Below are 13,521 nucleotides of genomic sequence, written 5' to 3'. Positions count from 1 at the left end.
TAGCAGTGTAAAATGAAATACTAGGCTTCATCTTCTGATAATCTGATGACAAAACCTTTATAGTATTATTATTAAGGTATAATTGAGAACTTTATTTAAAAAAAGGATCCAAATATTTTTAAATAATGCTTTCTGTGCCACAGTCCCTTCCGGTGGGACCCCATTAAAAAAATCCTAGTGAAGATAAAACAAACATGAGAATGTAGCTTTATTTTTACATCTTCATTTATTTATTTATTTTTTACAAATGCTGTGAAAAACTACAACAATAACAGCAAAACGTAAGTAACAAAAAAAACGAAAGCTGTAGATTAATTTATTGGAGATAGCTTCTCAGCCTCAGGGGAGATCCAGGGCCTCCTCTGATTCCAGGTGCTCCTCAGATTTTTGAAAAACACCTTCTCCCTCTTCCTGCTCTCCAGCCCCACCTTCAGCCTCCAAATTCTCCTCCTCTCCTTGTCCCTGGCTGCTCATGGTAGCTTCCAGCCCTTCCTGATCAGCACTGGCATTTTGTGAGTCAGCTCCCTCCTCATCCTCATCTTCCACATCCATCTCAAAAACACGTATGTGCCTCAGATTGGTACTTAGCTGCCGGGAAAGAAAAAGTAAATGTTTGGCCACAGTCCACAATATTCATTCACTGGAATTCCCCCACTGCCGGAGAAACATGAGAAGACTGAAAATGGCTTAAACGACATTAGACTGATCACTGAAAAGCACAGCAGTGCAGATGATTCATGATATCGTGAAACAAAATCCACATAAACTAAATATAATGTAAAGTCTTACCACACAGGCCACTTTGCGGATTCCATTAACAGCTACAAACTGGGCTTTCATGTTTTCCAGCTCACGCCACTGATTACCCAACACCAGGCCTTGGGACGGGATGGAACTGCTCTGTTGGTCCAGCCTGTAAATATATGCAAAGGTTAGATGCGCACTTTAAAGTTAGTTTTAGTTTTACAACATGTCATAAACCAACTACATTTACATTTAAGTAGCTCCAACAGATTTAATAAAATAGTACTTAATAATCTGTAAACATGTGAGTAGTTTATAAGTGATATAAGATATATATATATATATACACACATTTGAGGTTCAGCACCATAAAATTAGTAGTTTAATTAGATAAACACAACAAACATGGTTGTGACTACCAGCAATGCTATGTCATTGGCAAAAACTAGTTATGGTTTGAGAGCAATGTGATTATCAAGATTATCAAACTATGAGCACTGGACTATTTTCGAGGCGTGGGGTGAATTTTTGTTTATGAGTCATTCATAGAATCATGGCATTGCAGGTATGGCAACTTTGACAAGTGTCCTGACAAAAAACAGCAGGACCCGATCAGTGTCTCGCATGCCTCAGCTGCTTTGTTGGTCATTAAACTGGACCACTTCACTGTGTGTGTACTGTTGGTACTTTTTAGAGCATTTTCATGGGTTATCTTAATAATATCGTGGCTTGTAATGTGATATAGACCAAGAAGTTTGTTCTTCAGTTTTGGTGAATGAATTTATGTAATTTATTATACAATTTAAAAAATTATTTAATAAAAATAAAACAATGGAAGGATGTCGAGGCAATGTTCAGAAAGGAATGTTGGCACTACTTTTGTAGAGTAAACTGTAACAAAATTATTAGTACATCCACTTTTTCCTTACTTCAAATAAAAGTGGGGTGCTTTATATTTGAGGTGGGCCATTTAAGTTCTAATTTGGGAAGCGAGAGAGAGTCCAGACTGCACCTGGATGGGACCTGCTGGTGTTCTTAGTGTGTTTGCGTTGATGATGTATGTGTCATGTACCTGTGTATCTGTATTTGTTTTTTTTTTAGATGTCAGAAAAAGATTTATAATTATTTAATGAAGATCAATCAAAATATTGCATGAACACAAACCTCAGGTTTGGCTCCCAGTTGAATTCTGTCTCACAGCTTAAGCTGGAAGAAATTGGAATTTGAGCAAGGACACGCCTGGCGTTGAATTCTTCAGATCCTTGTAAGACCACAGTTAGCATTTCATCGTCATAAAAACGAGCATCCAGGTAGCTGTAAACATAATGAGACCTGACAAAAAAAACCAAAACACACCTTAAAATCTTTTGGCCTTGCACAAACACCTCTCTTCAGGTGAGACATTTCTTTGCGCTTATATCTGTTAATACAGTAAAGGAACAACATAAGCGTGACTCACTGGTCTGCAGCATTTCCATTATCCCCACTGTCAAGGTGATGGGTGAGATTAATCGACATGACACTGTTTGGGATAGGTCTGCACAAATATAAAAAATGAGGTTAGAAATGAAAATCAAATATCTAAAAAGTACTTACTGAATTACAGAAATGTACCTGTTTGGGTCAGTTCCTCTGCGTAACAGGTAGAGTTTGTGGGGTGAAATCTCTGGCATGCAAAACACAACATAATGCATTTTGGCCTTTTTGTCATTCCACCTATAGGTTGACAAATGAATAACATTAATTAAAACCCCATCTTGATTTTACAGATAAAAAAAACAACAAAGAACTGTAGGATGTTTGTGTTTTACATACAAAGATGGAAGTTCAAAAAGCCGAGGAGTGTTTTCAGAGCTAAAAAACAAGTAAATACAAATTTAGTCTCAGTGTATGGCTCATATTTAAAATACAACAGATTTTACACATAGGATTATACCTCTCTGGCACGTTGTACAAGGGCAAAAAGATGGCTTGTTTTACCGACTTTCCAATTACTTCCTACACACAAAGAAACAAAAAAGTTAAGAGGAGAGAGGACACAACATTGCCAGCCAGCGTTATATTTTGAATGACTGCAGAAATCTACAGTGCACAAAACTTACTGCAGGTTTCTGTAGACAATTCTCAATCACATTCTCCATCATCCTCTTGACAAAGTGCAAAGACTTTTGGGGATATGAAGGAAACAGCAAAGGGCTCCCTAAATAAACCAACAAAACATTTAATCAGGTGACTAACAGGTATTTTGAGTACATTCAACATTAAAGTAGTTTCACGCCAAACAAAAAATTTAACCCAACTCCAAAACGCACAAAGGTGATAATTCACCTTTCAGGTGTGTGCTGTCCTGTAAAAACTTCAACCACTGGTTCCCCTTTGTGTTGGGTGGAGACACAAGGTCCTCATCTTCGTCCTTCAGGTACTGTAAATGTTATTAGGAAAGACAAACCACTATGCGGTCATGCAGGAGTTCCATTAAAAACAAACAAATAAACAAACAAACAAAAAAAAGACCAGCTAAAGGTAAACATTACAAAACCATTTACCTGTCCAACTCGTTCTACGTTGAAGTACTTCCCTTTACGACCGAAGAGTTCCTCATTCTGTTAAACCACATTCAGTTAAAAAGTTTAAAAAAGTCTTTAAACTTATTAGCATGCTTTTGCTATTATGCTGATCTCACCTCACTAAAATGCTCAGACAAGAAGTCAGCAACAAAGGCAATGTCCTTCTGAGTCATCTAAGGAGTTAAACAACATGTTATGATAAATAATGGATGTTAAAATAATCCCATGAACACTTAAATCATAATAACATTATTTCTAACATTATTTTCCATATATGAATTTGTGCATTTCATTTGCTGGGATGTAGATTACCATACGTAGAACAGGAGGAATGGTTTGTCAGTTTCTAGTTGTTGGTTTGTTAACTGCTTCTAGTAAACATTTATTAAATAAAAAAATAAAGCTCACCTTATTGAGTTCTGGTGGCACATGCTCCTCACACATTCTGAGCATTGCTGTGGGAAAGCAAAAAGTGTGTGAGCATATAAACAGTAATTTCAAATCTATGAATAAGACCTTACATGCACATTAATTATTTTAAATGTTTCAAGATCAACAATTCTTTTCTTTTTTTTATTTCTTACCTACATACAGCCAACGGAAAAAGGCCTTAAAGTTTTTCATACTCTTGTCAATCACCCTAAATGACAAAAAAGTTATATTATACTAATTCTAAAAAACATTAACATTACTCGATTACGGTCCTGAACTTACTGCAGAAGTTCATTTGCTTTCAGGGAAAAGGATCCAACTGCTGTGATAGCGCCTAAAATAACATAAGATAAAATAAAATACACACATGTGACTACTGAAAAAAACCCCTGTTTTAAATCATTGCGCATGTCCTGAAATGCACCTTCTATAGCTGCTGCATCCAAGCCGAGGGGCTCAAACTTTTGTTTCCACAGGGCCATTCCTTTCACCTCACTGAGGTGATACAACAGAGCCTCTGAGCCACTGCAGCCACCAAAAGAGAGAGACAGATTTAAAATGACAACCAGTCAGAGGGTAGGACAGCCATGATGAAAAGTAAAAGACAAAATACCTCTGCAGGTGGCTTATTACTAGCTTCTGGATGCTGGAATAGGAAGACTCAATGGACTGTCCAAGCTTCTTCAATCCCTGTAATAGAAATTAAATTAAATTAAAAAAAAAAAAACAAAACCCAAAAAACATAATTTTCAACTTCACAGGAAGTCTTATACCTTAACGCTTCTTAAGCCGTTTTCAGACATGGGAGACAAAACATTGATGGCTTTACCAATCTGTTAAACTGACAGTATTCTGCCTACTGGACAAAAAGCCCCTTTTACATAATTTACCTGAAGCCTTGATTTGGATCATTTCACAGCACTGAGAGGATGGCACACAGTACTCACACCTATCCTGTGAGTTGTGAGAGTACTAAAAGTAACATCTAATGATGTCAGAGTTTCAGTAGTAGGTTATTTTAAAAATTACAGATGTCACAGCCTATACAGATACACACTTATTTTGCTTATTAGACATGAGCTACAGCACGGCAGCTTATTATAGTGCTTAACGTGTGACTTAGACAGTGATATACACAATGTTATTTGCTGTTACATCCCGTCTCCATGTTAGGAATGATTTGTTATTTATTTAAGCCATGGGAGTTGTGTCAGATGAGTAAAAGAATGCATGATTCTGCTGCTGTCTGACACTTTGTTATAAGCTCAGGAGAAAGACTTCTAGAAATAGCTGGATGCAAAAAACTAAAATAACACTAGAGTTTAATCTGACCTGTCACAAACTGTCTGTGCTGTGATAAATGTATGGTAAAGCTGAGTTCAGGTAGGTCTGTGTGTTAGGTTTATTTGTTTATTTATCTTTATTTAACCAGGAAGTAACATGGCACTGCTCATAGCAGGAGCCATGCAAAATTTACACATTTAAAGTGCAACAGATAAACAAGATGGCATACAATACACAAATACCCCTGGCTTCTCAAGAAAAACAACATGTTCCCTGGGATGCTTGCACTCACACACTTATCATGGGCATGAATGTAATGGTAATTTATGACTTTAATGATTTCTCTGAACTGTTCTTTTTCCAGGGTGGAGTAATTACACAGCATACATCTTTAACAACTTTATAAAACAAGAATCAGCTTGCAATCCCTTAAGACACATTCTATGATACATTAAGGTCTGATGGAAGCAAATATTACAATGATGGAAACAGATTGGTTAAATATGTGTAAAACAAGTGCCAGCACCTACAGTTCTGCTCCGTGGAGAGAATTTTTATGGAAGATGAGATTTATTTTTCACTCCAAAAAGAAAATTTGTGCAAGACTAGAGGAGAAAATCTGGTAACCCAGTAACACAAACAATAAGGATAAGGCTGGATAATACCAGTCGTTGGGGAGTGGCTGGCCATTGTAAAAGGATATTTCTAAAATGGAAAGACTCCATAAGACTTTGTACTGACAAGTTTCAAAGGTATTGGTCAAAATAGATTTATGTGAACTGTAATTGTGCACAAAGAGAAAAGACGACACACAGGACTATTAAAAGGTGAAGAAAATTTAAAAAAAGAGACTGATGTGGATAGAATAATGACTTTCTTTCCTCTTTCTAACTCTTCTTGGCAGAATTGGTTCAGTTCGCTTTAAATTGGTTGGGTTCCTGGCAGGTCCACAGATTTTCCACAGGTCAGAGCTTGTGGAAGGCCTTTTCAGAAGAATCCTGCTTTATCCATTTTAAAACCAGTTCTGATGTGTATTTGAGGTCATTGTCCTACTGGACCACCCAACTTTGCCCAAGTTTCAACCGTCTAGCTGTTGATTTTAGGTGAAGCTGAAGAATTGGAAGGTAGCGTTCCTGTTAAACGGGAGTTTTTCCTTACCACTGTCGCCAAGTGCTTACTCATAGGGAGTTTTCTCTGTATTGTATACAGAGAAATATTAAGCACCTCGAGCAGACTGCTGCTGTGATTTAGCACTGTATAATTAAAATTTAATTTTATTTATACTGTGCTGCCAAAAGTATTCATTCGTCTGCCTTGACATACATATGACCATACCTACAGGGTATAACATGATATCGGCCCATCCTTTGCAGCTATAACAGCTTCACCTGTTATAGCTGAGAAGAGGTTAATAAACCTCAAGTTAAAATACATTATAGAATATTCAGCATCACTTATTAAGAGTTAAGTGAGTGTGCCTATCTGAGTCTGTATGCATAATTTTGACCCTGTGTGAAAACCTAAAATAAATTAAAACTTTTACACCCGATTCTTGTTTTTTTAAGTCATTAAAGACGTATGCTTTCCAATCATTCCTCACTGGAAAAAGAACAGTGCAAAGAAATAATTAAAAGTCAAAAATTACCATGACATTCATCCCCATGTATACTTCTGACCACAACTGAAAGTGTATTTAAGTTTGGCTCCTTCAACAAAGTTTTCCATGTCCAAAGTACACAGAGGGAAAATTATGACAAAAAGCAACTGTTTGAAGGAGTGTAGTTGATCACTGTTGGAGCTGAGACGGAGCAAGGTACAGAGGTAAACTGAAACTTTACCCAGTATCACTTATAAATGCAATTATATGAACTGAAATGCGGAATTTTGTGTTGTTCAGACCGTTTAATGTATATATAATGAGACACATTCACAGTTTTATTACTAAAATGCTAAAAAAAAGTTACTAACTAATAGGAATGGTGTAGAAACTAATATAGGAAAAGACACATTCATGTGCTGCCACATTAGCAGAAGAGTCCCTGAAGAAAAGGGACTGTAGCCTCACCTTGACTGTCAGCTGGTTCATGAGAAGAGCCTGCAGTTCAGGGCTGCAAGTAAAAAAAAAAAAAAAAAGAGCAGTCTGGCATGATTAACTCAAACTGCTGCAGAACAACACGCTTAGTTAACAGCTCAAGATGTGTTGCTACCATCTACAGGACACACTAGACATTGCAAATCCAAACAGCAGAAAAAAAACTTCATTCTGCCCTACCTGGACTGTCCCCACAATAGAAGCTCCAGAAACTCATCTTGAACTTGAGTGCTTGTGTTCTTTTCCTGCACAAACTTAGTGAGTCGAAGATCCATCTGCATGAGGATGTCTTCCCACGCCTCACACATACAGGTAAGTGAGAGGTGCAGGTATTGCAGTAGGGTGGAGATGTGGGTGAACTTGCGTGCCATCCTGGTGACCTCAGGCAGGCAATCTGACAACAACCCTGTGTCCAGCTGGAAGAAGAAGACATAGGTTTAAGAGAAATTTAGGTAAAAGCAGAGAGGATGTCAGAAAATAGAAAAGTGAAGTCAAACAATCCGTCTCACCTGAACATAGCAGATCTCTGGGTTGTCATCAGCAGATCTGACTTCTGTGATGACAGACAGAGACTTAAGATCACTGGACAGACTCAGGCTGCGGCACGTTCCCAAAACCTGCAGGGTGTTGTTACGGCAACAAAAGCAGCAAAAGATTAATCACTATTATTTTTGTGCAATTTAGATATTAGTTTGTGGGATTTATTAATTCACCATTTAAAGTGGACCATAAGGGATTCTTTCCCTCATTTTCTATCACATAGCTACTGATAATGGTAGACGCCTATACTAAATACGGCCAAAGTTTTAAATAATAAGGTCAGCATGGTTTTAACAGTCCATTTCAGACAGTCTTCTTTTTATTCGTGGCTCTTTATGATGTCAAAGAGAGGCAATGTCTGAAATATGGTCGCCCCAGACACAAAGCCCTGGTTCTGAGCTGTGAGCACAGTTCACACTGTCTGTTTATGAGTGTCCACTAATCAGTAGAAAGTTGGCTTAAAGGGAGCAGTCCTAAAATAGCTTGCTTTTGACATGAAGTCTGATGTTAAGTTGTTAATTCTGGTGGCTAATACCGGCCCAGTGATGAAGACAGGGTTTTGATTTGATGTTTACCTCTATCCATACCACTTTGGAGCTCTTGTGCTAATAATGTGGCAAAACTGATTTTCTACATTGCATATAGGCTTAATAGTACATTTCTTTCTGTTTTGTTACGTTTCTCACACAGCTGATGTTTACATTATATGAGCTGCTGGTGCTGCAATAACATACGCTTACATTTAGGGGGTGTAACAGTCCTTCAGATCAACAGTTTCTCTTCATACCCTGGATTTTCTTTATCAAGGCAGAATAACAAAAACAACTCACAGTCCTGCTCACTTTATCAGAACTGGATCATGAACACAAAAAATAAACTCCATCTGATGTACTTATAGCTTTTACCAGATTAGCATGCTTTAACTAAACATTAACAGCTCTACATCTATATCATTTAGGACTGTCACAATACCCGATTATTGCTGATATCACGACATTCTCATTAAACTCAAAATAAAAAGACATCTTGAAAAACGTTCTTTGGTCTTCCTTCATTTAGAAGCCACTTAATGAAAATGTCATCAGTGTAAAGTAGATTTACAAGCAAACAAGCAAAAAAAGCCTTACCCCTTCCAGCGTGGCAATCTTGTACATGCCATAGGCATAAAGCTCCACAAAGCTTGCATTTCCTCCCAGAACAAGTATGTTCAGCCTGCATGGAAACAACATAAGGTGGCGAAATCATTTACAAAGCACGCTGCATTTGACATACTACTGTTTGTTCATGTACTGATTATTTACCGGACTTCCCCCAGGAGTTTAAGTATCTCATCAGATTTTTCCTCACTGTGAAACAGATAGAAAAATAGACTCAGCTGCTACAAGGAATGATCAAATCACACATTAGATAACAGCTCCATTTCATTAAAATGTTTTCCCACCTGAAGATCTTTGAAGTTGTACTATAGCTGGAAAAAAAAGTTTGGACAAATATTAATAATTCATCCAAGGAGCTGTTTTCTTACAACTGCATGTGCCATTAATACTGCAGTTACCTCTTGGGGAGAGTTGGTAGTTTGGGAAGAAAGAGTTTGGATTCATCCTCTGAGTTGTAAAAAGAGCTGAGGGCACTGAAACACATCAAAACAATCACTCTCATTATTCTACACACCCTCCACACCATTGGCTTGGTTCCTGAGCCTCAATCGATGCATACCTGCTCTCCTCAATCACCTCCATCCAGTGCATGCAAGTTACAGGACTTTGCATAGGAAACACATGGAGGATCTCTGCTTTCTCAACATCACACAGGACTACCTGCTTAGTGTCTCCAAGACTGAATGCCAAAACTGAAGAGAGGATATATTACATCATGATTCCATCAAACACATGACTGAAAAAAGCAAAAGATGCACACAGTCACTCCTTACTTTTGCCATCTGGTCTCCAGGCAATTGCTGTGATCTCCTTCCCAGTATACTCACTGGGTGGTAGGGTCCAAACACGCTGGAAACCAGCTAAGCGGTGAAGCAGCAACTATGGAAAAACATAAGCCAAGTATTTAAAGTATTAAAAAGCACACACACACACACAGAATACGGAGCTGTGTTTCAGAATAATTGTTTTAATAGTACCTCTCCAGTTGTGTTGGCCAGAGCAATCAGATCCCTCTTGGGAGACCATGCCATACACAGTACAGGGTTAGGAAGTTGCTTCTCTCCTACTTGCCGAAAGGCAGGCATTTTCTTGGCTGAAAAAATGTTAATAAAAATAAGAGATATCAGCTTTCAAAAATACTTGGAAAACACATTTTTTGTTAAGCGTTTCGTGAACGTTTTCTCTGTACAGTTTTGCTTTTATTTGTGTCAGAGCCAAAAAAATCAGCTGAGCCTTTGTTGAAGAATGACACTATTGTGCTTATGTCAAACTCTTTATTTGACAGCAGAAACAAATAGTATGTTCATTACCTCCCTTGAAAAAAATACATTTTTCACTGTGATACTGATCAACAATATTATTACAATTCACAAATCAGACACTACTATCAATCGGTTATTTGCAAAAAGTACAGAAAACTAACTAATTAACAGCTTCAATTTTTTTTTAGCTAATTATTTGTACTATTAGTGTTGTTGACGTTGAAGGAAAAACTAAAGTCAGGTCTCTTAGTAAGATGTTTGGCCACCAAGTGCTGCCAGAACACATTAAATGTACCTTAGCATTGATTTCTTCTCTGCAAATCAATGCTAAGAATGAAAAATTACTAAACAAATACATTCTGAAACTACAGTTACTTGTGTTAAAATGTAGATTCTAAAGAGTCTAATATGTCTTTAAAAATATATGCAATTTCCATGTAGATATATTTTTCCAGTTATAACATGTTCCTTGTCGTCTCTTTTATAAGAGAATGAAGAGGAAAAAAAATTATATATAAAATAACTAGATGATTTATTAACATCTCAATATTACAGCTGTCTTTTTAGCCTTAAATTCAAGGTTAGTACATACAGTATAGTGACCTTCTTAAACACTGATACCACCAGGCTGTTTTTTAATTGATTCACCATTCTGTTTATTTTTTGTGCCGTGGGCTGTTTCAAGCAAGATAAGACACAAGATAAGATATACTAAGATAGATGTAACTAATGCCTGATTCATTTTTGTGAGTGCACTTTTTTTAAATGATCATTATTTACTGATGCTCGTCTCTGCAAAAATTAAATGAAACATATAGAATAATTAAAGAGAAAAAAGGACTCGGTCAGGTCGGAGCTGCTGATACTCGCTGCCAGCTCGGAGCGGCGCTTGAAGTATTAATGCTTTATTAATTAATATAACCTGCAGATAACATACTCATTGTACCTGTCCAAAGAAAACGTTTCTGTAGTGAACCACAGTTTCTGTACAGGTATTTCGGGAAGCAGACAGGTAGGGGTGTTTGAGAAAAGGTAGCAGGGCATTAGCCTCTTAGATCAAATTCAGCCTGCAGAGGTGTAAATCACACCACTGGCTGGTAACTTTTGGCCCCCCTTTCTCCCTTGAAAATAAAATGAATCCACGAGTTTGATTTGGCAGATTTTGCACCAGACGTAACGCTCTCACTTACCAGGGAGCTTTAAAAGAAGGTGAATGTGGTAACCACTACACAACACTCACACCACTTTCAGCTGAATACTGAACTGGCCCCTGTACTGGGGTGTCATATCAAAGTGCCTTGAGACAACTGCTGTTGTGATTTGGCGCTATATAAATAAAACTGAATTGAATTTAAAATTGAATGTCTTTATGATTAAAAAAACTGAAACAAAATCTGAAAATACGCTGAGCTTTCTAAAGGAAAAAAGGGACAGCAGATTATTTTGAAAAACTGCAGTAATTTCTGACATAACTGTAATTTTTACCCACTGCAAAGGCATTCAGTGGGTCACTACTGTTCCTTGAGAGTTATGCTTAACACCCAGGCCAAAGGGGGCAAGTGGAGCCAAACCATGCCCGTAAAATGATCTCATACGCCAAAAAAGATCCCCTTAAACACAGGGTCAAAAGATTCAGAACTTTTCTTTAAGTTGTCATAAATCTGTATCTGTATTGTCGTGGACCTCTAATATGATTATGGAGATCATATTAAACAACACTGTTATAGTGCATTAAGATAAACAGATTCACTGACTGATAAAAATCAGATTTCTTTATAGTTTTCTGACAGGTTCCTGAACCTCATGAGGTTACTTCTTATGATCTCTGTTAAAAACAGCCAGGCATTAAAAAATAAAAATAAATAAAATATCTAAACCTAAACCACAACCTAAATCTAAACTAATCTGAAGCTTCACTTACCGTTTAAAGCTGACAGATGAGATCTTTCTGTTCCACTGATATTATGCTAGCGGTTTTGCTAGCAAGCTAATGCAGAAAGAAGGCCATGGATAATATTTTTTATGATTTAGGACATTACAAGCGGGGAAATATGATAACCATAATACGACACAGTGAGTTCCAAACTGTCTTGCGCCGCCGAAATTTTAATTTTAAGGCGGCTTCGCGATGTTTTTACAACTACGCGGACGCCGCCATTTTTTTCTTTTAACCAATCATTGCGGAGCGACGGCGGAAAGCAAGGGACAAATTTACTAAGAGAGAAACGCAATTTAATGAAACTTGAAATGACAACTGGAAAAGTGCAGATGGCACAAAGTTGTACTTCTCACTTCTCTCCTCTGATGATTTAAAATGTTTTCACAAACTAATGAGCTGCATCGATTACATTGACTAGTGAATTTATCAAATGTGTTTAGAACTGAACAGAAACAAGATACAAATACTTGTTGTTTGTCCAAAAAGTCAAAGACAAAAAATTTGTTCTTATTTGTCATCAGTTTCTCTGAAACACAGTGAGCAAGTCAGGAACCTTGGCATCATTTTGGACAATGATCTCAGTTTTGATAATCCCATCAATAAGGTTACCTTGACTAAAAATATGTCTAAGGTTAGAAAACTTCCATCACAAGCTGACTCTGAGAAACTGGTCCATGCATTCACATCAGGTAGGTTAGATTATTGCAATGCTATGTGTGACCTCTCAGGTCATTTGATTTAGACTTTTTAACTGTTCTTAGAATCAGATCTAAGTATGCTGAAGGTAGGTTCAGTTATTGTGGTCCTATTCTTTGGAACAAGCTACCTGCTGACTTGAGACCAATTACATTTGTATGTACATTCAAAAACTGAGTAAAAACCTTTCTATTCACACAGTCCTACAATTTATAAGTTTGTTTGTTTTTTTATTTTTTATTTTTTTAAATTTTGTTTTGTTCTGCTTTGCTGTTTTCACTGCCTTAGGGCACTTTAAACCTACAGAGTTATTAATATTTTTTCATTTTCATGTCGACTTTTCATGTAATGAAATGTGCTATATAAATAAAATTGTCATTGTCATTGTTATATGCAACACATGGCCCTTTCTGTATTGTTATACACCAACTAAAAAAAGCAGAGACTTGTCAATTTTATGTCTGTATTCTTTAATGATTGAATTTAATGAGTCTAAAAACAACTGAAGACTGAAGCAAACGGTTTTTAGCACTTAAAAAAGCAGACAGATGTGCAAAGCCATTTTAAACTGACACTAAAGAGTTTTAGCCATTCTTAATCTTCAGAAATCCATTGCAAAGAAACTGTTTTGTGTTGTTCACATTCATTTATGCACGTTTTAACATGTCTGTTTTTGTGCAGCAGTAGAAACAGCAGAAACACTTCAGCTGTAATAAATAACTCAGGAGCTTTTGACTTCCTGGGTGTATACCTGGTTTATTTATGGAACACATTTTCATTATTTTGTGTCAAAAGAACAACCTTTTAA

At 36.9% G+C, this 13,521-nt stretch overlaps 1 protein-coding gene across 1 annotated transcript; it reads right to left on the bottom strand.

Moving 5' to 3' along the window:
- Nucleotides 1–207: 207 nt before the first annotated feature.
- On the bottom strand, nucleotides 208–12,263 carry anapc4 (anaphase promoting complex subunit 4). The gene is made up of 27 exons (XM_005478849.2): nucleotides 12,000–12,263; nucleotides 9,794–9,909; nucleotides 9,590–9,695; nucleotides 9,376–9,508; nucleotides 9,215–9,289; nucleotides 9,101–9,127; nucleotides 8,961–9,005; nucleotides 8,787–8,871; nucleotides 7,629–7,736; nucleotides 7,300–7,535; nucleotides 7,093–7,135; nucleotides 4,357–4,433; nucleotides 4,168–4,268; nucleotides 4,026–4,077; nucleotides 3,896–3,951; nucleotides 3,720–3,766; nucleotides 3,428–3,484; nucleotides 3,291–3,347; nucleotides 3,073–3,166; nucleotides 2,847–2,944; nucleotides 2,681–2,742; nucleotides 2,560–2,598; nucleotides 2,359–2,460; nucleotides 2,204–2,281; nucleotides 1,909–2,076; nucleotides 790–913; nucleotides 208–588 (listed from the first exon to the last, which is right to left on the bottom strand). The coding sequence occupies exons 2-27, from the start codon at nucleotides 9,899–9,901 to the stop codon at nucleotides 340–342; spliced, it is 2,427 nt and encodes an 808-aa protein (XP_005478906.1). The 5' UTR covers nucleotides 9,902–9,909; nucleotides 12,000–12,263; the 3' UTR covers nucleotides 208–339.
- Nucleotides 12,264–13,521: the final 1,258 nt, after the last annotated feature.

This window comes from Oreochromis niloticus, linkage group LG23 (assembly GCF_001858045.2).
Source record: "Oreochromis niloticus isolate F11D_XX linkage group LG23, O_niloticus_UMD_NMBU, whole genome shotgun sequence".
Classification (NCBI taxonomy): Eukaryota; Metazoa; Chordata; class Actinopteri; order Cichliformes; family Cichlidae; genus Oreochromis; species Oreochromis niloticus.
Note: the sequence above shows the minus strand (reverse complement) of the source record. Positions and strands in the feature narration are given on the sequence as shown.